The sequence below is a fragment of the Schistocerca nitens genome, chromosome 2 (genome assembly GCF_023898315.1).
Source record: "Schistocerca nitens isolate TAMUIC-IGC-003100 chromosome 2, iqSchNite1.1, whole genome shotgun sequence".
NCBI lineage: Eukaryota > Metazoa > Arthropoda > Insecta > Orthoptera > Acrididae > Schistocerca > Schistocerca nitens.
In genome coordinates, this window is record NC_064615.1 from 123,548,611 (window position 1) to 123,574,674 (window position 26,064).

A 26,064-nucleotide genomic window follows, 5' to 3' on the forward strand; every position below is an offset into this window, starting at 1 on the left:
TCTGTAATTTCAAGCTCTTTGATGAACTCGTTCTTCACCTAGAAATTTCTTTATTAATTCTTCTTATTTTCTCTTTATTTCATGACAAGTAGTTCTATCTTTTTGCTGAAAGGAATAAGTTTTTTCCTTGGAAACACTGATTTTGATGTTCTGAAGTCATCGTTTAGAATTTTACAATACAATTTCTAATGTAATTCAATTAGTTGTCAACACACTCCCATGATGTTAAATAAAAACATATGTTGGTTTTGCACAGTAGTATGTTGTCATTTGTAACCCACAATTTAGTTTCATTTAATCAATTAATACCGGTTAATTTTTTGAAACAAGCGCTCAAAGTGGTCTGTAACTTTGTTGGAAAATACATTGTATTTTTAATTTATGTCAGGATATTGTGTATGTTTTTGATTGGTATTTCATAAGAGCTCCTAAAGTTCCTTAATTCCTCATTGGTTTATTACCTTTGTGATTTTCTACTTGTTACTTACGTGATGCACTATAGTACTAAACTTGCTTTCAAAATTACTACCACACCTGTGTAGTATTAATCACAACTAACTGAATGGTGCTGATTCTTAAAGTAAATTTATACATATTAAAAGAACATCAGATGTCTAACTCATAATTCACACTTGCAAACTTACAGTGCAAAATTACCTAAGGATTATATGATTTTGAGGTATGCCTTGTTCAGTAGTTGTGTGGCTTCAGTTAAAATGCCACCGTGAGACTTTGAAACTGTTGTTGAATTTTGGTGCAGTTTTATTGTGTTGAAACACTTTAATTTGTAAGTGGTTTTACTATCACAGGGAGTGATATTTTAGAGAGATCAGTGTGTGTACAAACTAACATGGTGGTTGGCTGCTTGTACAGGGCTGCAGTCAGGGTCAGGTGTAGGTGGTGGGTTTGCATCACTGGCCAACTCGTTGGGATACAGCAACAGCAGCTGCAGCCTTGGGACCATAGGCTCACCAGCTGCCTTAGGATCAGGTACTTGCTTATGTTAACGTGTGTGTGTGTGTGTGTGTGTGTGTGTGTGTGTGTGTGTGTGTGTGTGTGTTTTGGACAGTAGAGATTTAGGTTTAGACTAAATTCATTGTTCTTTTCATAGAACAAGGAAAGATATAATGCTCCTATTTTGTTTCACTATTCTATCAATTTTAGGGCAAATGTGCAGAGCTGCTGAATTAGTGAAAATGTCGTAACTGTAAACTGAGTAATTCTGTTTGAGCCTGTGTCTCGTTTCATAACCTGTTATATCATTCTTGTTTGGTGATAAACAATCTAAATTGGGCTGGTTTTAAAATGTTTTCTCATGCTCTCTTATTCCTCTGGTGTAAAAAGAACGGCTGCAGTATAAGTTTTTGGTATCTGTAATTCACACACATGGTTTTGTGAGATGTGTTAGTGCTGTATCTTCCATTGTATAAATGTTTGGCATCTCTAAAACTACTTCTGTAAATACATTCTTCTACTCTTTAACAAAGTTGCTTTAGAATTCCATTAACAACTAACGTCCTCCTGAATATCTGTAATAAATGTACAGATGATTTTTGTGTTGTTCATATTTTATGCATAATCTGTATCCTGCTTATGTGTCTTAAAGCAACTGTGATAGTTTCGGAGAATGTTTTTAATAGGATAGTAGAGCTTGAGACCTTGAATGGCTTACCTTGAATACTACCATAATGTAAAGAAAAGAAATAAGTGTGGAATGATGGCATATTCATGAATTTGCAAGAGTAAATGTGTGGGTATGTGTGCACTTCTCTGCTGTACAAGATCTGATAACACATTGAAGGAAAAGTATTTGTGTGATATTCAGGCAGTTGAGTTTTCAAAACTGAAAATTTCCCACAATTCCTGTTTGAGAATTGGAGGTGTTGGAGGGCATTGAGGATTGCTTTCACATGTTTCTAAACTTCTGCTCCAGCCTCATATGTCAGCTCATATTGTATTGCATTCATCAGCCTTCAGTTTCATCATCATATTCATTCAAACAAGGGTAATGAAGGAGTAGGCTTGATAATGAAAAGGAAAATAGGAATGTGGGTAAGCCACTATAAACAGCATAGTGAGTACATAATTGTAGCCAAGATAGGCATGAAGCCGACAGCCCCCATAATAGTAAAAATTTGTATGCCAGCTAGGCTTTCAGGTGCTGAAGAAATTATAATAATGTATGATGAGTTAAAGGAATTTACTGAGATTGTAATGGAGACAAAAGTATAAGAGCATGTGCTGAAAAGTAATGCCTCTCAATTTTTTATGTGAAAACTCTCAAAGCTTTACTGGAATATCTTTATTTTTCATGTCTACAGATTTACAGCTCTTTGCCACTAGAGGGCTCCAAATTGTAGCATGAAACATTGCAGTGTGTAATGGCGCATGAGAAACAGCATGCTGTAAACGAGTTTTGAATTTGAAGAGTTCATCCACACTTGGAGCACTGTACATGCACAACAGTCCGAGACCTTTGTTGATTGTTAACAATCATCTTCCATACAGTCCCGATTTGGCTTCATCTTGATTTTCATCTGTTTCCAAAATATAAAAAAAGCCTTCGAGTATTTCACTGTGGTGGTGGTGGTGGTGGTGGTGGTGAAGCGATGCAAGTAGAAGTGAGGTTGGGGCTCTGGCAACAAAGTCAAACATTCTACAGTGATGCTATCAACAAACTGCTCTCTCATTGGGAGAAGTGTGTGCATTGCCAGGGTGACTATGTTGATAAAGAAATATGTAGACACGAATAATAAAGACGTATGTTTTATTTAAAAAAGTTTGAAGAGTTTTCTTGTAAAAAAAAAAAAATCAGAAGCATTACTTTTCAGTGTGCCCTCATGATTGTGATGGGTGCCTGGGATTTGGTAGTAGAAAAAGGAAGAGAAGGAAAAATAATAGGAGAACATGGCCTGGGGGAAAGGAATGAAAGAGGAAGCTGCCTCATAGAATTTTGCACAGGGCATACGTTAATAACCATGGAAACTTAGAAAGAAGATTGTATACGTGGAAATAGTTCAGGACATGGGAAGGTTTCGGATTGATTGTATAATGTTAAGACAGAGGTTTTGTAACCACAGTTAAACTGTAATGTATTTCCAGGGACAGTTGTAGTCTGACCATAATTTATTGGTTATGAGGAGTAGATTAAAACTGAAGAAACTTCAAAAAGGTAGCAAATTAAGGGAATGGGACCTAGATAAACTGAAGGTAGCAGAGTTAATTGGGAGTTTCAGAGGATGCTTTAGGCAACATTGGATTGAAACAGAGAAGGAATACAATGGAAGGTAAACGGTTAGCTTTGAGAGATGAAATATGGAAAGCAGTAGAGGACCACAAATGTAGAAAGACAAGGTTGAGTAAAAATCTCTAAATAACACATGAGATACTGAATTTAAGTGATGAAAGGAGGAACTATAAAAATGCAGCAAATGAAAGCGAACAGGATGTCAAAAAATGTTGACAGAAAATACAAACTGCCTAGGCCGGCATGGGTAGAGGAAAAATGCAAGGCTGTTGAAGCATGCATAACTAGGGGCAAGATAGCTACCACCCATAGGAAAATTAACCCTTTCACTGCTACAAGCATTCTCTCTGCATTCCGTGCTGAGGATGGCATTTGTCATGCCTGTACTGCTTACCAAATGCTTATGCATGTGCTGAGAGACTGCATTCTGGCTGACAATGAAATGCTAATCATCCGATTTTTGGAAACCTATTAGGTGAAAAAAAAATTTGATTCTTGCACATCTTACAGTCTGATATCTTTGCTCAATAAAGAACTGCATTCCTTTTCATATTCCATCATACATACAGCACTGTGTCAAATTAAGCGAGACATTCATAAAATATGAAAGGTTTTGCTGTGGTAAAAATGCGTTGTGTAAACTTTGCATTTGGTTGATTTGTAACTCATACTCTGCAATGTATGAAACGTAGATAAGATATTTAGAATTGAGAGCAGAACAATACCTAGTCCGCAGCGCGTGGTCACGCGGGCAGATTCTCGCTTCCTGAGCACAGGTTTGATTCCCGGTGGGGTCAGGGATTTTCACCCGCCTTGAGATGACTGGGTGTTTGTGTTGTCCTCATCATTCGTGAAAGTGGCGAGATTGGACTGAGCAATGGTTGGAAATTTGTATGGGCGCTGATAACTGCACAATTGAGCACCCCACAAACCAATCGTCATCATCATCATCGTAACAGTACCTCATTTTATTCTCAAGTTATTAGATTTTACATCTGATCGATAGTCATGAGTAACATGCCCATTCACATTCTTGCAAATCACAAATCGTGGTCGTAACAATCGTCATATCTCGTAAATGATTTGAGATATCAAAACAAGTTTTTCTTTTTCTTTGCAAATGATAGCAAGCTGTGAGACACACATGTTACATGATAAATACACGAAACATGTTTAATTCACCATGATGTGAAAGTAACTTGCACTATACAAAAACCAAGTGGCATTGGTATACATGTCCACACCACCTGGTGAACAGTACAACAGGACATGTATACACATCCACACCAGTGAAAGGGTTAAAGATACCTTCGGTGAACTGTGAAGCTGCTGTATGAAGAATAGGACCTTAGATGGTGAACTAGTACTGAGCAAAGAAAGGAAAGTTGAGAGGAGGAAGGAGTATATAGAGGGTCTATAGTGGAAACCAACTTGAGGGCAGTATTATAGAAGGAGAAGAGGAAGTAAATGAAGATGAGATGGGAGATACAGCACTGTGAAGAATTTGACAGAGCACCGAAAGACATAAGTGGAAACAAGGTCCCTGGCCTAAATGATGTATTCTCATAGTTACTGAGACACTTGTAGGAGCCAGAGATGACAAAATTATTTGACCTGGTGTGCAGGATATGAGACAAGTGAAATATCCTCAGATTTCAGGAAATACTGTAATAATTCCTATGCTAAAGGAGGTAGTCATTGAAAGATTTGAATATTATCAAAATATTAAGTCATTGTTGGAAAATATTGATACGAAATATTGAAGAAATGCATGCGTACCTGTGTTCATAGCATTTGTGTATTTAGAGAAAGCTTTTGACAATGTTAATGGGACTAAAAGATATTTTGAGGGTACTGGACTGCATTTATAAGAGTCAAAGAAAATAAAAAAAGTAGTTGAAAGAGAAAATAGAGAAGGTTATAGCTTACCCCCATATTATTTAGCCTGTACATTGAGCAAGCTTTGAAGAAATCCAAGGTGATATTTGGAAAGGGAATTAATGTTCAGGGAGAAGAAACGAAAACTTTGACGCTCGTCGATGACACTGTAATTCTCTCGGAGACGACGAAGGACTTTAAAGATTTGTTGAATGGAATGGGAATGTCTTGAAAAAAGTTCACAAGATAAACATCAGAAGAAGTAAAACAAGGTTAATGGAATATAATTGAATTAACTCAGGTCATGCTAATAGTTAGTTTAGTGAATGGAGACACCATCTGTAGTAGGTGAGTTCTGTTAGTTGAGCATCAAAATATACTGATGATGGTGGTGGTAGAGGGGATATAAATGCTGACTGGTAATAGCAATAAATGGCGTTTTTTTTTTTTAAAGAAAGTTTAATTTGTTAACATCAAACATGAATTTCAATGTTAGGAATTCTTTTCTGGAGGTATTTGTATGTTATGCAGAAGAGAAATGTGGAAGACAGACAGCACAGACAAGATGAGAGTAGAAGCATTTGAAATGTGGTTCTAGAAGAATGCTGAAGATTTGATGGGTATATTGAATAAGTAATGAGGAAGTGCCGAATCAGATTGGGAAAAAAGAAATTTATGGTACAGTTTGGTTAAAACAAGGGCTCAGTTGATATGACACATACTGAGGTACCAAGGAATTTGGTAATGGAAGTAATTGTGTGTGTGGGGGTAGTAAAAATTGTAGAGGGAGACCATTCCACAACTACAGTAAACAGTAGGGTGTAGGTTGCGTGGTAGTTATGCATAGGTGAAGAGGTGGGGTGTACTAGTGTGGAGTGTTGCATCCATCAGTCTTCAGACTCAAGACCACAATGTCTTCATTCATGCATTATTCATATTCCATACCCATTTGCCTCCAAGAGATCAGTTTGCTCATTGAAGCTATACTTTGTTCTAAGAATAAGTCTGATGTAAACACAATGATTGGTCAGCAGCTGTAGCTCTCGTACATTAGTGATGTTCCGCTCTTGGAAGTAGGTCCAACTTACATAGTAGCCATCTTATTACTGTGTCACTGTAAATGCAACTTTAAGACATTTTGATGTATTAACAGCCATCAATGGTTTTTTAATCATACTTGAGCTACATAATGTTTATTTCAAAAATCTTGTACAGCAACGCACTCTGTAAACACCATTTGCGCTCTGATTTTCTCGCTGTTAATATGAATCTGAAAATGGATGACACTGCTTCCTGCTTCATAGTGAAACATTCACATGGAACACCAGTAATGGCAAGAAACAAGTTATTCTTAATCTTTTTCACAAGATTACAGAGAAGAATCAGTGTTGACATTTTTCGAGAAACACTAGATAGTAAATATAATGATAAATTCCAATTGTGTGCAGGGCGTAATTGGTAGCATTGTAGAATGAAAATAGTATGCATTCTGGGGTAGTAGTTCAAATCTCATTCTTGTGTGTAATTTTTTTGTTCAGTTTGAATACATAAATAATTTAAACATGAAGTTCATCAAGTATATGTTAATTAACTCATACTTAACTATCATTTTCAAGAAAAATGCACGTCTTCTAGTTTCTAATTACATACTGCATGCAAAATTTTGGTTTTCATTGCAAATATAAATTCTTAGTTACCATTATTTTATAAGATTGTTGAAGCTAAGAAAACATTAAACAACTACACTCTTTTTTGAGAAAAATCAGATACTCTTTATTTGAATATGCCCGTTGTTTTGTAGGACACGTGGGTTTTTTGCCTATTGCCTTGTTATCAGTGAAGCAGTACTGTAATGTATTCCTTGGAGTCTGATATAGAAGGAGTCCAGAGATTACCAGACGACTGACTATAATACCTTCAGTGGCTTCAATACGCGGGAAATCAGCAGTGCACTTTTATGCCCCACATAGCTCCTGCAGAAAATTTGCTCTTGTTAAAGTCAGAAATTTTCATCGCTCATGTTTTTAATTACAGTACTATGTTAGCTAAGATCGAGAGCATGGTATGTTTTCCGTTCGGTAATCTCAGAAGTGTATCGCGTGAGTTTTGCCATAAATTATTTCCTTCTGTTTGAAAATTAAATGACATTCAAAGCTATTTTGTTCTCTGCTCATCTCATTTTACATCTTTACTGCAACTGTTCACATCACAGTAGGTTAGTTGGATCACTCACAAGTTAAAAAGTGCCCGTAAAGCTGTTGCCCTGTATAATCACTGAGCCTGTGTGCGCGTAACATATCCTCATTATCGTACTTGAATGTTCTTCAGATAGCTTGGCTTCAGTTTCATGTGAAACGGAATCCAATGAGGTTCCAACAAATGTGGTAGAATACGTAGTGTTATTCTTATGTTGAACGGACTCCTCTCTCTCTCTCTCTCTCTCTCTCTCTCTCTCTTCCTCGCCCCCCCCCCCCCTCGGCAAAGGTTAAATTAAGTATTGTCTTCATAGGCTCAGTGGCCATGAAAGGCCTTCGAACATTGCTGTATGTATATCCCTCCCCCCCCCCCCCCCCCTTGCTTTTTTTACTAATTGTTGTTTCTATTGCCTTTAAGTATCAGCGGAAGCTGTTCAGTACCATATGCTGCAATTTTCATAAAACTTTTATCTTTTCCACTTTTTATCCACATCCAGCAGATTATTTACATACATTTCCTTAAATATCTGAAGTACTTTCGATTTCCTGTGAAACACCCCCCCCTTTTTTTATATATATAAGTACACATTATAACGATAAAATAGTGTGATGTTGTTCACTTGCTCATACACTGAATGTATAAAGGCCGCCTCTTCTGTAATTTTTAGCTCTCATTCCATATCCTTGCTTAAATAAATGTCATTTGTATGTCAGTATATGTTAACTGTTTTGTTGTACAGTTTTGTGATTGTGGCAATTCCAGGTCTTGGTTTGGGAACCAACAGCTCTGGACGCAGAGATTCCTTCGACAGAAGTACCTCTGCTTTCTCCCCTTCGCTTGATTATGGGCGTGGGAAATGGCCACAAAACTACGGAGCGCTAGGTGGATAAGAAGTGTTTTGATATCTGTAATGCATGTTACTTACATTAATGTCAGTAGTTTAGGATACTATTTCTAACTTTGCTCTTTTGGAGAATTCCAGAATGTCAGCAATGTTGAAATTTGTTTTTCTGTGATGCTGTGTTAGAGAGAAACAGTAAATATTGACAAGCATTTTATTTATTGCAGCAAAGCAGAATTTTTGGGAGAGCAGCTTACAATTTGATGGGAAGAGAAACTCTTTGTTATTTTACTAATTGCTTAATCAAAATGAATATTCTTAAACAGGAGCTTTATTTACATACTTCCTTCACTCAAGTTTTCACAATAGAAAATTTGTCTTTAATTGCATATGTGTCTGTATTATTGCCCTGTTTCCATACTTCTGCAGATTCTGTGTGTAAATTGGCAAATTGTGATGGTGATTCTGAAAAGCAGATTTTTCAAAGCTTTTTTTATGTTGTACATTATAAAACATTTTCTGCAACATTTCAAGTCCAATATAAGTTCAAAATTTTATGAAGCAGAAATCCCCCCCCCCCCCCCCCTCATCATGAGACACAGGCAGTTTTGTTGCATAAAGTTTAGCAGTGAGAGAACTTAGTATAATCTGAACTGTGCAGTAGTGTTAACAGTTTGTATGTGTTATAATTACATTCAAAGTTTGTACAAAATTTCAACTAGGAATTGTACAAAGAAATTGGCATGTAGCAGGATGCAAATCTGCTTCCTTAAAATCTGTAATTGCACGCCCCTAGCCATAAGTCCATGGTGAACAGATATGACTGAGCATTATTATCATCATTCATCTTATGATATTTTAAAAGCTTTTAGTCCTGATGTGTAATTGAAATTTAGTTATAAGAAATCACAAATCCAATAAGGTGCCTCCAAAGCAATGACTGGTGGATGTCACGTGAATGATTTCAGATTTCAGGCCAAATGCCATCGTAGGCTCCTTATTTTAGTCACTCATGTTGTAATAAAATGTGAAATAAAATGTCTCAGGTCATAAATCAAGAGATAAAAACTAAAAATAAATACCAATAAGACAAAGGTCATGGTTATAGACAAGAAAGAAGGTGGAGGCAAGACTGACGTAAGAATAGATAATGAGCAACTTGAAGAAGTAATTGAATTTCACTATCTCTATAGCATTGCGAAGAAAAACAATAGATGCCTCAAGGAAATCAAGAGAACAACCAACACTAGCCAAGAGTCTTTCCAAAATACGAACAAGTGTATCAACTTCGATACTAAGAAAAGATTTGTAAAAATCTTTATGTGGAGTGTCCTGACATGTGGATGTAAAACCTGAATGTTAAAGGCTCACCTCAAACCTGTGGGTATGTGATCCTGGAGGAGAATACAATAAATAGCTAGACTGATAGAAAAGCAAACAAGATGGTTCTACAGGAAATAGGAGAGAAGAAAGAATTATTGAAAATTATAGGCCAGCACAAAGCATAACTTGTTGAACACTTAATTAGCTGTGATATTCTGGTAAAAAACATTTTCAAGGGGATATCACAGGTGTAAAACTGAGGAGATGGCCAAGAAAATGTTGCTAAGGGACAAGGCATGGCCTTTTGGAAGAAGGACAAAGAATAAAATGAAGAAGAAGAAGAAGAAGACGTAGTAGTGCTTTGATAGTGTTGGTGATACAGAAGTAAGATAATGTTAGCTGTGTTTTGATTTGCTTTGTAGTTATATGTTGAGGATCAGTAGTGTTAGTGTTTGTATTTGGCAGATCCTGCATTCATTTTGATGAGAGATATTCAAAAGAAAGCTAAAAGATTACAGAGTAACTTCTAGTGCTATGCCAGCATTTAATGTTCAGACCCTTGGTCCTCCAGTGGTTCTACCACCAGTGATGTCCCTACTGTCCCACTGGAAGACTTTTAGGTCACACATCTGCCAAATTTAGCTGGTTGGGTGTTCCATTATTACATTCTGGAGGTTATATAGACTATAATCTGCTTTAATGTTCCTGGAATTTACATTTCCTCGCTGTTTAAGCACTTCCATCAAATTTCCTATGTTAAGTAACACCTGATTTTGCGTTAACTTATTTATAACTTTTCCGCGATTTATGCTTTGTGAAAAAAATGTTTGAGGAGAAAAAACTGACGTAAAATGACTTTGGCATGATGCTAGCCGTCGAGCATTGTTTACACTGAACCAGTAAACGGATGAAAGTAAGAACAATTCATCCTATTTCTTGTGCTGCTTCCAAGCTCTGCTCGGCTTGGTGGCTGATGGGAGTAACTAAATTCGTTCAAATAAAGATATAATGACCAAACGCAACCATTTCATAACTGTCTCTACTGCATGCATAGCTTCATGATTATTGATGATTATTGTGATCGCCATGACATCTTTGTCAAACCATATTTATTGTGTTTTGTCATTTTACCACTTGTAGCGCTAGAGGACAGCTTCACTGACTTTGCATTACTCAAATGTTTTTGGTTTTAACACAGCACCAGTTACGTATATTTTCATGCTTAGCAAGACTTATTTCGAGAATTTATTCTCATTGGCAAGTGCAACATTTACGTATGTATTTTTTGTCATGTTTCACAAACAAACAGTGTGAAAGAGTTTGCATATGTTTGGTTTTCTAAATAATTTAGGAGGCACAGTACCGATAACCTGAAAACGACAACCACAGGCAAGAGATGCAGAACAACAAATATGCAAAGCACCACATACAATACTTACGTAAATATTTGTGCTTGACAACGAGAAAAAATTCTCGAAAAGTGTCATGGTAAGCAAAAAACATGTAACTGGTGCAGTGTTTGATTATGTAAATAATGAATGACAGCTGCAGGCTTTCCAAAAACATCAATTATGAAGTATGAAATTAAGTCAAACATATCTTCTTCCCAGACAATTACCAGTTCCAGTTACACCAAGTGGTTTTTATTAGATAATATACAAGTCCTTGACAAAGATTTTGATGCCTAATATGTACATACATCACAAATAAAAGTGGGAAAATGCAAGAGGAGATCCTGTGTGCAACTTTTACCACTTAAAACATTATTTCCCCCATTTTATACCGTTTATTTAAAGTTCCTTGAAAAGTGTAAAAGACACTGTGAACCCTGCCATATCCTGTCTCCACATAAGGATTTTAGTTTACCATTGTAGCTCACGAGTTTCACCTTTTTCTTCCCCTCCACTAAAAAAAAACCACTGGGTACAAGAAACATGTTGCTATGTATATAGAGTTAGATTTGAGCTACATGAGGATTTTTCTCCCATCATTAATCATTTCAGTGATGCTTCCTTTCTTCATAACTTCTATCCTAAGAAAAGAATAGCAGCATGTTGTTCCTTTTTGGATATATTTGATAATAACATTACTATAGTTCAAATTTATGCATTTACTGCTCACATTCGGGAAGACACAAATGCCACACTAATCCCGTTGCCTAAATGTTGGTACTCTTACACCCACATTGGAGTCACACTATGCTGAATGTATGCAACAGCAATTCCCTCAAATGGAAACTTTCTGGTCACCTCTTATACATTTATTATTAACAGAGTGAGTTGTCATGTGGTTTTATCAATATCACTTAGTTCATTTCTTTAAGCACCTCTTCTCCACTCCATGCTTTACCTTCTTAAATGAAATATTATTCAAGTGAATAACAAGAATGTGAGCAGTACAGACTGGAATAACAGTTCATTTTTATCCATTAACAAAACTTTTATATGTGTGTTCTCCCATGCCCCCTTGGTGAGTAGATTTTCGACTCTTAATTTGTTTTTTTCTGTATGTTACAACGAAACAATAATTCAGGAAATCTGACACCGATGTATGAACCTGTTCCCCAATGCTGGCTCTCACAGAACATCGTATCAGCACTAGCCCCAGAACAAAGGTTTTCACCAACTACTGTTTCACTAATACTTTCATCAGTGATAAACTAAGTACAACGTCAACAGTTACTTGCATTATCCAACAAACAAAAAGTCAAGGAAACCAACACTGAACATGCTTTGAGTGGACCCGTCAATCTTAACAAGAATATGAAGTCTATAATGATCTTGAAATTACAAATCATGGATCACTGACAGTGCCATAACCGTTGTACGTAAAACCATGAATAATGAACCTGGAGAGCTAGTGAGTGGAGAGCCTCACATAAGGCAAAACAATGCAAAGAAAATATGTATATAACAAGACAGAATAAGCCAGAAGAAATAATTGTTTATAGGATGCAAGAACCACCATAAATAACGTATGCCACTAAGTTGGTATACGCAGCTGTTTGTTACATGCAAACATTTGAAGGTTGTCGGAAAAACTGTAACAGTGATCATTATATACTCAAAGATTTTAAGTCCAAACTACTCTCTCAACATACCATCTGCATCATGCGTCTAACAATTACTAACATTTCTGTACTAAGGTCCTGATTACGGCAGAATTACAACATTATCGCTATGCCTCACTGATCACCCACTTGAGGGGACGCAAGCGCGCGCGCACACACACACACACACACACACACACACACACACACACACGGAGGGAGCGAGAGGGGGGGAGAGGGAGGGAGGGAGAGAGAGAGAGAGAGAGAACCATCACACCACCTATAGCTACACAATTACTCTGAAGTTCACACTAATGTGTGAAACGGTTTATTAAACCAACTAAATGCCCATTCCATTCTTTCCTTCCACCTGTAATGTGAGAAATGAAATGAAATTTGCTAAACACTTGGTACTTTGTGAGTCATTATTAAATGTAGCGGCTTAGTGTTTGACATCATCACAGTCTGCTACAAGTGACCTGCAATACTGGCATGAAATGTTTTTGACTGCTTCCCGTACTTTCCGGAAGCTGCAGTTTAAGCAGTCTAATAGTATTTTGTCGTTCCCTTTCTTGCTCTCTAAAATTGTGACTGCATGATGTCATGGCCTGCGAGGTTCTCTGTGGATGGCTTGCATTTGAACCAACATCAAGACATGCCTCTGGCCTTAATTACAGAAAACAATTGATACTCTGCCATGGGACACACTTCATCTTAATGAAGTTTCAAGAAGATTTTACAAATGCTTAACCCTTTGAGCTCCAGTCATTTCTGCTGCAAACTACAATTTCATTCATTTTGTTTTTAAGAATGAGTGCATTTACCATGAAACAGCCAACACCAGTAAATACCTGTTTCAGCACTTCTGTAGCAATGATATTTTCACACTAAAGGCACTGGTACTTCAAAACAAAATGAATAAAATGGTGATTTGAGGCATAATCCACTGGGGCTCATAGGGTTAGATGGTATGGCAGTTTTCCGCACAATTTTCTACATGATCAAGTAAGTAAACAATCCTGTCCCAAACTGAAATATGGAATGAGACATGATAACTTTTTCTTTCACCCTTCCTCATCTCAACCATCACAGTTTTGTCTGTAATGGAGTATTTCCTCACAGTGCTAGTAATGGAGTATTTCCTCACAGTGCTAGAAATCTGTATTGTGGAAGTTAGCCTTGCTGCTATTAATAAGCCTAGAAAGGAAGCCAATTTGTCACAAACAAGTACATTATGATACTTATTTGTAAAATTCTTTGCTTGCTTTATCAAAGAAGAGTGTAGACATACAATCCACAATAGTCAATGTTGACTTTAAAGCAGCTCTGTATGGTGCAGTTGCTTCTATGGTGCCCTGCAATATTATGTACTTATTTTGTCTGAAGCTCTTAATCCTCAACATGGTATACGTACAACTGCTACAAAAGTTTGTCTATCTATATTCCAATGTTTATACTAATCATGAGTCCGAAATAAAATGTCTCAAAGGAAGGAACTGCCAACAACTTTCAAAAGAAATAATTCCTGAGTTAAGCCCGAGGCTGTAATTGGGGGGATTTATTTTGAAGATTTAAGAAAATGCTGATAATGGAATTCAGACCAGTGATTCAAAGAAATTTAAGTGAACATAAAAGTAACAACATACAGAAATTCCATGTAAAAATTCTCGCCTTTGTGGGTTAAAAGATTATTCAATTCTAGAATCCTGTTGAAGTGGACTCTCTCCCCAAGTGACACCGGCAACCATATTGAAGAAAATAAAAAATTGGTGGGCTTTCTGGAAATTCGAAAGTAATTAACCAATTCTAAAGCTACTTCACAAAGTGAATGCACATGAAATAATTAATAAATCTGAGATTTTCCAGGATTTAGTGATATTGGTGCATCATTCTACTCAGTTGTAAATAATATGCTCAAGCAGAAGTGGCAGAAAATAATCAATTCATATTAAAAATAAAATTTAACTACAGACACTGTAATGATCTATTACCCAATAACACATGATCATGTCCATGCAACATTATACGAATATAATTAAACATGCAGAAGGCCAAACACCAGTAGACACCTATCAGAGAATGAAGAATGTGTATGAGGGCAGCATGTCTGCGAAAAACACTGTTGTTGAAAACTGTGACAAGAGGCACTGCAGCTTCATGATAAAGCATGTCCCTGTATTGCAAATTTCATAAAACAGAAGTTATGCCATCTCAAGTGGGAGACACTTGAGCATCCAACCTATAGACTTGACCTCTCCCCATGCAGTTATCATGTCTTTGGTCACTTAAAAAAAGGCCTTGAAGGATCGACAATTCCTGTTGGTCGAATTTGTGCCACAGGCAGTTATGGATTTTCTTGCAGCAGTATGTGGTGTTTTACCAAATGTGTATTTTCAACCTGGTGCATCAGTGGTACTTAACTACTAGGTGGTCACTGTGATTTTGCCAAATATGCATACTGATGCTGCACTGTACGGCCTTGGAAGAGAAGCTTTTTGGTCACCCTGTTTAATATGCTTGTATATGGACTTCTGTTTTTAATTTCAAAACTTGACTTTCCTAAGCTCTTAGTGATAATATCTTCTATTACTGTTACTGTTCTAATGTATGTAATATACGGTGCATGTTACAAGTAGCTCAAAGTTGTGCAGCATGTAATCTTCTTTTCAATCAGTTTGATGTAATATTTTGTTGGCATGCCTTGAATACATGTATCATAAAAGTTATTGTAAGCATTTCTGTAGGCTTGTGTTTTGTGGCATTTATTGCTGCTTTCCTACATTGGTGGTCTAACAACAAGCTCTAGTTCAAAAGTTTTACAACTTTAACAATAATGTTATGGACTCATTGGCACTTACATAAAAAATTACTATTTTATATTTCTGACTTGGTAGTGGGGGAATAAACTGGGGAAATAAATTTGTGGGAACTTAATGGTTTTCTTTGTATGATCTCCAGACATATATGGAAGATCACATTCCATGAAAATACACACTTGAGTGTGTGTGTGTGATATGAATTGTAATTTTCACAGTGATGGAAATTGGAAGTAACTGACCCTTGTCTTGTAGCAACTACTGCATTGGGCAAAACATATTACTCCATGTCTCCATTCTAAACACACAATCCAAATCATATAACACTGGTTATTATAAGAGCAAATGTCATTGAGTTTAGATACTTTGAAATTTTTACTGATGATAATAATTATGTAGACATACAGCAAACACATTTGTAAAAGGAATCGGGTAAACTATAAAACAATAGAAAATACAGGATGGAATGTAACAGTATAATGAAAAGGATAGTTACCACTCACCATATAGCGGAGATGCTGAGTCGCAGAAAGACACAACAAAAAGACTGTCAGGAAAGGTTAGCTTCCAGCCGACAAGGCCTTTGTCAAAAATAGACACACACACACACACACACACACACACACACAGAGAGAGAGAGAGAGAGAGAGAGAGAGAGAGAGAGAGAGAGAGACTTGTCTGGCTCCAGCTGTCAGAGACTGTTATCATGTGTGTGAGAGTTATGTTTTCGCGCGGGTGCCCGTGCCCGTGCCCGTGCCCGTGCCCGTGCCCGTGCCCGTGCATCTATTTTTGACAAAGGCCTTGTCGGCTGGAAGCTAATTTCCTGACAGTCTTTTTGTTGTGTCTTTTTGTTGTGTCTTTCTGTGACTCAGCATCTACGCTATCAGGTAAATTATGTTTTTTAAATGAATTTTGCATACAGAAAGTCAAGTATATCAATATAATAGAGGGAAACATTCCACGTGGAAAAAATATATGTAAAACAAAGATGATGTGACTTACCGAACGAAAGTGCTGGCAGGTCGATAGACACACAAACAAACACAAACACACACACAAAATTCAAGCTTTCCCAACAAACTGTTGCCTCATCAGGAAAGAGGGAAGGAGAGGGAAAGACGAATATGTCTGCTTGTGTCTGTATATGTGTGGATGGATATGTGCGTGTGTGCGAGTCTATACCTTTCCTTTTTTCCCCCTAAGGTAAGTCTTTCCGCTCCCGGGATTGGAATGACTCCTTACCCTCTCCCTTAAAACCCACATCCTTTCGTCTTTCCCTCTCCTTCCCTCTTTCCTGATGAGGCAACAGTTTGTTGCGAAGGCTTGAATTTTGTGTGTGTGTGTTTGTGTTTGTTTGTGTGTCTATCGACCTGCCAGCGCTTTCGTTCGGAAAGTCAAGTATAATGTGACATTAGTATGTGAATTGTTTTCCAGTAAAATTATAGCTTAAATATCATAGATATGTTGTAAATTTATATTTAGAATATTGTACTTGGGTGGTCTGTTGAAGCATATAAAACAGCCACATTGTTCAAAGAACTATGAAGCACTGGCATTAATGTATGAGCAGGAGAAAACATTGAAGAAGACACAGATTTGACAGGACACACTAAGATCAAGAACTCCTTCTATTTCCCCCCCCCCCCCCCCCCACACACACACACCCTTCTTTCCAACTCCCTCTCAGCCCTCTCACAAATCCCTGCCTCCCCCCACCCCCCCTTCCTTACTCCTTGTTGTCGCTCTTTCCACCCGAAACCCTCCATCTTTAATTTACTATAAATGGAATTTTGGTGTCTCTTCACACTGTTATTGTATTTGTTAGTAACTTCTTATCCTGTTAATAACTAATACTTTTCTAATTACTTAAAATCTGCATTAATCATTTTTATCTGTCTCAGGTACAGTGACCGCCTCTCCAAGTCCTCTTGGTCTTACATCGGGATCTTTGACACCCCCACCTACTCTTGGAGGAAGTTCTGGAAGCCTCCAGTTGGGAACACTAGGTGTAGGAACTGGCCGTGGTGTGTTGTCTGCAGCACCAGGAGCAGAAGCTGCCAAGTTCCGCAATGGTGTTGGTGTTGCTGGGTTAGCTGCTAATGGAGTATTTGGATCAACAAATTCGCTCTTCACAAAATTGGGTTCAAGTAACAGGGGAGCAGCAGGCGTCACCCCTGGTGTTGACAAACCACCTGGTCGCAGTCGTCTCCTGGAAGATTTTAGGTATTATTTTGAAAACTTCTTAAAGTTTAATCACTTCTAATGTTCAGAATGTGTCCATATTCTTGGATGCAATCTCTATAGGGTTAAAGGGAAACTATGTGAATAGGACTTGAGAATGCAGTACATTTTAACAACTCATTCAACTAGCAACTTTTTAACACTTTCGTGGGTGCAACTCAGCGAAGATAACTTTTTTTGCTATCGTATTAGAAATGTAATCAACAATAAATATATTTATTTTTTGATACCTATATTTTTGTGCTTTAGGACCGAAAACTATCACCACAGCACCTTTGTGAGGTATTAAAAAACTGGTGATAAATGGATTTCCCACTTCCCTTCTGTTTGCTGTTAACGTGTTGCCATTATGCATAAAAAAGAATATTTGTTCCTGGTATTAAAGTTTACTTACAAAAGTGTGAAAACAGTCCTGAAACTTCATTGCGCAATGAAAGTATGAGCTGATACAGGTCGCCATAATGTATATTGCAGAAGTGATGCAATGTGATCCGACAACTGTAGTGATCCTACGACAAACAGAAACTAATTGTTGTAGCACTTTTCATACACCTGGTGCAGTGTACTACCACACGATGTCAGTATAGACAGAGGTTGTAAAACGTATTCCCGCAAGCTTCGGGATACCTTACGTTGGTGGTAAGTATGCTTCCCAAGGACCACAAATGATGGGTTAATTTTGTGGTAAGTATACTTCCCAAGCCACTTCCAGAAACTACACTGGTGGTAACCATACTTACCAATAACCATTAAAACACTGTCTGATTATATACTTCCCACAGTCCTGAAGGCTATATTTTACAACAAACAGAAACTACAGCTGGTGCAGCAGACTGCTATTAGATGTCAGGAGGGTACAGAAATGGGAACACACATTTTTTTAAATGCTGTAAAGAAATACGTTTAGTGGGAAGTATATCCCCCATGGCCCGTGAAAGGGTTAAACCTTGAGATGCAAATAACTCATGAGATTTGTCATGTTTGTCTGACATTTCTTTCGGGAGAGAAACTAATTCTTCGAACATTACAACAATTATATTTTCTAATTTTGATACTTGTTAAAAGATTCTCGTATATGGAGAGTAAAATGTTGCGAGTTAAATTGTTTACTACTTTTTCCACCAATTGTATTACAGCATATACCGAACATTATACCATATAAAAAGTAACATCTGAGAGATGTTTATCTATTAAAAGGTACATAATTGGAAGAGTTATGAAGATTGATTGAGACTTTGTTATGAAAAACAAATGAGAATACATTGTGTGCAATAGAAATGCCAGAGGATTCTTCATGAGAATTGCATTCCCACTGTGATGCTGATCATCACCTAACTACAGCATAACGCAAAAGCTGGCAAAAAGTATTTCATAAATATAATGCTGTACAATAAAATTAAAATTTTTGATATTTGAAAGGGATTGTCAAGTACAGTGAAAAGAAGAAACTCTGTTTAAGGGTGTGTGTGTCATTGATGTAAAAAATTTGCAGAAGGTTGTAAGATTCAATAATTAACTTCATGGGCATGTTTGTGTAGCTGCTGTGGGTAGAGCAGACAACAGTGTATCAATATCTTCTAGAAATAATGTCGATACTCGTAAATTGACATTGTACTATTGGTATATTGACAATATAAATATATTTCCCTGATATATCAGACTTCAATACTTGTATTTGCTATATACTGGTATTGGGCAGTATAAGTTATTACTGTTTTTCACTCAGCCTGCCAAATAAACTTAACAAAATATTAATTAATTATTTGTATTATCACATTGATATGATACCTTATACCTTATGATGTTCTGTTGGTAAGTACTTAATTATTTTTAATGTTTATTTTGACTTACACTCTCTCTCTCTCTCTCTCTCTCTCTCTCTCTCTCTCTCTCTGTGTGTGTGTGTGTGTGTGTGTGTGTGTGTGTGTGTGTGTGTGTGTGTGTGTTCTTGATTATTTCCCAGTGTATTTGAAGTAGCTAAATCCAGTAGATCAGTTTACATCCCTACTATGTTGAAGCCAGTTGTGTGTCTCCATCTGTTCATTTGATGTAGTGTTGAGTCATGTTTGTGAACTGTTGCAGTTGATAATGTGACATTGCATCTTCTGCAGGGTTGTTAACTGAGTTTGGTGTATGTTACCAAGCTAATCTGGCGAGACATGGCTCCTAAAAGTTTTATATGGGGACATTTCACAGAAAAAAATAGAACAGACACGAAATGTGAAAATTGCATTTAAAGTTTGAGCACTTTTGAGAACAGATCCTTAAGATTTTGGATCATATCATAAGACACTGGAGATGACTAAGGAAATGAGAGCACTTTTGTCCTATACTGCGAACCTTGCTGCAGCACTAATACCATTCTACAAGTCAGCATTAGCTCTGCATCACAAAACAATCTCCTTCAAAGATGTGACAAGGCCAGGCACATACTCAGGACACTGTTTCATCAATACATGACCTTAGAGACGTTGCTGCTTCTATTACAGCTTCTATTACAGCTGAGAGGCTATTGTTGCTGCTTCTGCCCTAACTGAGACACTGTTGTGAAAGGCAAGCAGCACTGTCAATGAAAACAATAAACTACTGTCACAAGCTCATATCAAAGTTGTTCTCCTTTTTTTTCCCCCAATTATTTTGGAAATAAATGTATTTCATAGGTTGTTGCAAATTCTTTTGTATTCACAAAAATAATGGAATTTCACTTTTACAGTAGAGGAAAGAGTAGTTTCACTACATTAAGCTCATCTTCAAATTTTTCAATAGTGACTGTATTTTTTAATTTATAATTTTTTTAGTGTTCAAACACAGAGTATTTGATATCATTATTTTGAGGTAATGTTTAATTATTAAATAAAGCTCTAAAAATGATACTGTTGCTGGTTTCCAAACACTGTTTTCCCTTGACATCTGTATTACTGTTTTGGGTTTATCATTATTAACCAGTTCTATAAAGTTCATCATTACCATCTTGCGATTAGTCTATGACTGGCGCTGCTTCTTGCTTCCCATATTGCACTTCCTCAAATCGTGCCAGTTTCCTAGTATAAAAGGAATGAAAAATGATAATTTTTTTGTATAAATTAAAGAAATTTCTGGAAATAATTTGTATACAAATGAACAGCAGAACACACAAAATTAAATAGTTTTTGTTTCAAACCTAGTAACTTTTTCAAATAAAGATATTGGTTTGTGTTTTTATACATTGGAAATAATACATTCCTGGAAATGGAAAAAAGAACACATTGACACCGGTGTGTCAGACCCACCATACTTGCTCCGGACACTGCGAGAGGGCTGTACAAGCAATGATCACACGCACGGCACAGCGGACACACCAGGAACCGCGGTGTTGGCCGTCGAATGGCGCTAGCTGCGCAGCATTTGTGCACCGCCGCCGTCAGTGTCAGCCAGTTTGCCGTGGCATACGGAGCTCCATCGCAGTCTTTAACACTGGTAGCATGCCGCGACAGCGTGGACGTGAACCGTATGTGCAGTTGACGGACTTTGAGCGAGGGCGTATAGTGGGCATGCGGGAGGCCGGGTGGACGTACCGCCGAATTACTCAACACGTGGGGCGTGAGTTCTCCACAGTACATCGATGTTGTCGCCAGTGGTCGGCGGAAGGTGCACGTACCCGTCGACCTGGGACCGGACCGCAGCGACGCACGGATGCACGCCAAGACCGTAGGATCCTACGCAGTGCCGTAGGGGACCGCACCGCCACTTCCCAGCAAATTAGGGACACTGTTGCTCCTGGGGTATCGGCGAGGACCATTCGCAACCGTCTCCATGAAGCTGGGCTACGGTCCCGCACACCGTTAGGCCATCTTCCACTCACGCCCCAACATCGTGCAGCCCACCTCCAGTGGTGTCGCGACAGGCGTGAATGGAGGGACGAATGGAGACGTGTCGTCTTCAGCGATGAGAGTCGCTTCTGCCTTGGTGCCAATGATGGTCGTATGCGTGTTTGGCGCCGTGCAGGTGAGCGCCACAATCAGGACTGCATACGACCGAGGCACACAGGGCCAACACCCGGCATCATGGTGTGGGGAGCGATCTCCTACACTGGCCGTACACCACTGGTGATCGTCGAGGGGACACTGAATAGTGCACGGTACATCCAAACCGTCATCGAACCCATCGTTCTACCATTCCTAGACCGGCAAGGGAACTTGCTGTTCCAACAGGACAGTGCACGTCCGCATGTATCCCGTGGCACCCAACGTGCTCTAGAAGGTGTAAGTCAACTACCCTGGCCAGCAAGATCTCCGGATCTGTCCCCCATTGAGCATGTTTGGGACTGGATGAAGCGTCGTCTCACGCGGTCTGCACGTCCAGCACGAACGCTGGTCCAACTGAGGCGCCAGGTGGAAATGGCATGGCAAGCCGTTCCACAGGACTACATCCAGCATCTCTACGATCGTCTCCATGGGAGAATAGCAGCCTGCATTGCTGCGAAAGGTGGATATACACTGTACTAGTGCCGACATTGTGCATGCTCTGTTGCCTGTGTCTATGTGCCTGTGGTTCTGTCAGTGTGATCATGTGATGTATCTGACCCCAGGAATGTGTCAATAAAGTTTCCCCTTCCTGGGACAATGAATTCACGGTGTTCTTATTTCAATTTCCAGGAGTGTATTTTACTTCTGATGTAAAAGTCAAGTGATTCATTGAAAACTCAGTTTATCACTATTCCAAAAAAAAATGTTTTCTGTAATCAGGTCTCCAATGTATGTAGCTATACTAGATAATTAATAATTGTGAACTGCATAGAATCACTGTGGAGGCCATAGTAAGTATTGGTGATATAGAGACAATCTATTCTTCAACAAATTTGTTGTCAAGTAAGTACACTCTGGGCTCATATTTCATCAAATGTGGATGCCAAAAACATATTGTGAAAAGCTTCTGAAACAGTTTCAAGCTAAGGTGATTCTTTTCTACATTTGTCAAAGTTGATAGAAAATATTTGTATTGTTTTACAAAAAGCAGAAACAAATATACTCATTCTGGACTCGTACAACAAAAAAGGATTACCAACATCTGTTGGGGAAGTATTGTGCACAGTGTTTAACATCATTAGAGATGGTACTACATTTGTGGACAATCTTATACCTGGGGACACATTTAATACTAAATGTTATGTTACCAGAGAAGGAAAGTTGCTACTCACCATATAGCGGAGATGCTGAGCCGCGAGAGGCACAACAAAAAGATTCAAACGATTATAGCTTTCGGCCATTAAGGACAGCGCGCGCACACACACACACACACGCACACACACACACACACACACACACACACACACACACACATCTGCAGTCTCAGAGAACTGAAACGTGATGTGTGTGCAAGTTGTGTTTGCGTGAGTGTGTGTGTGTGTGTGTGTATGTTTGTCTACTGCTGACAAAGGCCTTAATGGCTGAAAGCTTTAATTGTGTGAATCTTTTTGTTGTGCCTACTGCGACTCAGCATCTCTGCTATATGGTGAGTAGTAACTTTCCTTCTCTGATATTGTTACATTCCATCCTGAATTTTCCATTATTTAAATGTTATGTTACGTTACTTCTATCTTGCGTGCTAAATGAGGTTCAGAAGAAACTACATAGAATGTAGTTGCAAACCAACATTTCTTTCCACATTTGTGTCCATCCTTATTTAGTACTTCAAATTACAACATGGTAGTCCTGCAGTGAAAATGTTTTCTGTGCTGTGTTGCAGTTGAGACCTGGTATTGAATGAGTATCACTAATTTTAACTTAACAGGGATTGAAAGGATGGGAGGAGTTATATATGTGTGAAGTGCTCCAAGCCACTATCCTTTAGTAATTACAACAGGAGTCTATATGTCTCTGCACCGAGCGAGGTGGCGCAGTGGTTAGACACTGGACTCGCATTCGGGAGGACGACAGTTCAATCCCACGTCCGGCCATCCTGATTTAGGTTTTCCGTGATTGCCCTAAATCACTCCAGGCAAATGCCGGGATGGTTCCTCTGAAAGGGCACGGCCGACTTCCTTCCACATCCTTCCCTAATCCGATGAGACCGATGACCACGCTGTCTGGTCTCCTTCCCCAAAGCAACCAACCAACCTATATGTCTCTGCACTACAGGAATTGTAGAACTCATATGGGTTGGTGTATGTCATCCCATATTAGATTTACAAAGAAGACTTATGGCCAGTCTTTAATGGCCCACATAAAATCTAAATCAAAAATCATGAAGCATAGTATACACAATGAAAAAAACTGAGGGAGAATAAAAAAGGCTCAGATGACCCATCTTCCAATTCCTCCTCTCCCCTTGCTGTGTAAATATGATTGAAATCGGTGCTGTTCAACTGATTCTTTAATTTTTCTGAATGTCCTGAATGTGTGCGTAATGCTTTCAATGAGTACTAGGCTGCTTTCTATTGCACTGTAAACTACTCTGGTAACCTTGTTCGTGTGATTTTCAGAAATAACCGGTTTCCAAGCCTTCAGCTGCGTGATTTGGTGAATCACATTGTGGAGTTCTCTCAAGATCAACATGGTTCAAGATTCATTCAACAGAAACTTGAGAGAGCAACAGTAGCAGAAAAACAAATGGTATTTTCAGAAATTCTTGCTGCTGCCTATAATCTCATGACAGATGTATTTGGCAATTATGTCATTCAAAAGTTTTTTGAGTTTGGAACACCAGAACAGAAAACCACCTTAGCACAAAAGGTAAATATTTCACATTTTAGATAGGTTGTAGATACTCCAACACTCTACATTCTTGTTATTGCTAATGTAATTGTTATCTTAAAGTTTAATGATGTCGTGTTTTGCTATGTGTTGTAAAAAGAACTTAGTGTAATTGTTGCTTCCTCAGTTTCACTGGAAAATGTAGTGTACAATTTTCAGTATTAAATGTATGGGGCACTACTTTTGAGATTTATTTGACCTTGTTCATGTGCTTATTACCATAATTACAAAAAAATTAAATTTCAGTATTTTTGTTTAGGTACGGGGACATGTTTTGCCCCTTGCACTGCAGATGTACGGCTGTCGCGTAATCCAGAAAGCTTTGGAATCGATTTCTCCTGAACAACAGGAAGAAATTGTTCGTGAATTAGATGGACATGTGTTGAAGTGTGTCAAAGACCAAAATGGCAATCATGTCGTACAGAAATGTATTGAATGTGTGGATCCCCATGCTCTTCAGTTCATTATTAATGCATTTTCAGGACAGGTATGTTTACACATGGTCTTTGATGCTGCTTTGTTACTACATTCACAATTTTTTTATTAAAATAAATTAATGAAGGTAAATTACTTCATGTATTTTATTTAGCAATTTCAATTGTCTAGCTAGTTCACTGTCACAAACATTTGTGTAGCACTTCACTGGAATGCCATGCTTTCATAGCTCTCCTTCAGAGCTATTTGTCACTTTCACAATTATATGTAAACTAAAAACCCATTACTTAATATTTCATAGGTACTGTTAACCATCAAAAGTCTTATAATGATTGAGATTTCCATTCCCCCTCCCACCCCCCCCCCCCCACCCCCCCTTGAAAAGACCCACACTTGAATCATTTGAAGCATATAAAATATACTGTAATTGATTCAAGTTCAAAAATAATGTTAAGCTGTGTTCCTCTTTTGTATAGGTGTTTGCGCTATCAACACATCCCTATGGTTGTCGTGTCATACAGCGCATTCTAGAGCATTGTACTCCAGAGCAGACAGCACCAATTTTAGAAGAGCTTCATCGGCACACAGAGCAGTTAATTCAAGATCAGTATGGGAATTACGTCATACAACATGTTCTAGGTGAGTCAAATTTTAGTGTTTGTATTTAATGCTCTTGCATCTTTCATTACATTTTGTTCCTTCCCACTGCTCATGACACTGGGGAGATATGTTTTGAAGTCAGGATCTTCCTTCTAAATTAGTGTGGTTTTTCAGAATTAAAATGCTGATATCAGTTGTGTTGTAAGTTTAGATTAAACATGGTAATGAAAGCTAGGTCTATTTACTACATGAAGTATGCTTATACAAAAAGTGACAGAGAAATAGGTGTTTGAAACTACTTGCAGATTAAATCCGAGGCTGGATTGGGACTCGAACCTGCATGCTTTGCTTTTTGCTAGCAATTGCTTTACCAACTAAGCCGCCTAGGCACAACTTGCAACACGTTCTCAGCTCAACTTCCACCATACCTTTCGTAGTTTTCCACACAGTTTTAATCTGTTGGGTGCTGGCACACACATCTGTAGAGTGAAAATAGTAATTCTGGAATTTTCAACTGATTTAACGTTTCTCTGAAAATTTGTGATATATACACAATTTCTTAAGGCAAGATTATGGTAGAATTTCAGTGTCACCATTGTGAAACAAATGGGGTGGGGTGAAAACGTGGAGATTTTATTACCAGAAATTGTGCCCAATATTCTTAAGTCGTTCAGTGTCTTTTATAAACATCTCAAACAAGATCATTG

At 38.0% G+C, this 26,064-nt stretch overlaps 1 protein-coding gene across 6 annotated transcripts in view; it reads left to right on the forward strand.

The window, feature by feature from the left end:
- Window positions 1-26,064, forward strand: part of LOC126235813 (pumilio homolog 2) — a 633,911-nt gene that overhangs the window by 593,114 nt on the left and 14,733 nt on the right. For 3 of the 6 annotated variants that reach the window (XM_049944654.1, XM_049944655.1, XM_049944659.1), the window contains 6 exons: window positions 874-990; window positions 8,084-8,203; window positions 17,252-17,573; window positions 24,052-24,301; window positions 24,582-24,809; window positions 25,234-25,396. In XM_049944654.1, coding sequence (XP_049800611.1) covers window positions 874-990; window positions 8,084-8,203; window positions 17,252-17,573; window positions 24,052-24,301; window positions 24,582-24,809; window positions 25,234-25,396 — 1,200 coding nt within the window. The remainder of the gene's footprint in view (window positions 1-873; window positions 991-8,083; window positions 8,204-17,251; window positions 17,574-24,051; window positions 24,302-24,581; window positions 24,810-25,233; window positions 25,397-26,064) is intronic. The other 3 variants (XM_049944657.1, XM_049944656.1, XM_049944658.1) reach the window with 3 other exon arrangements.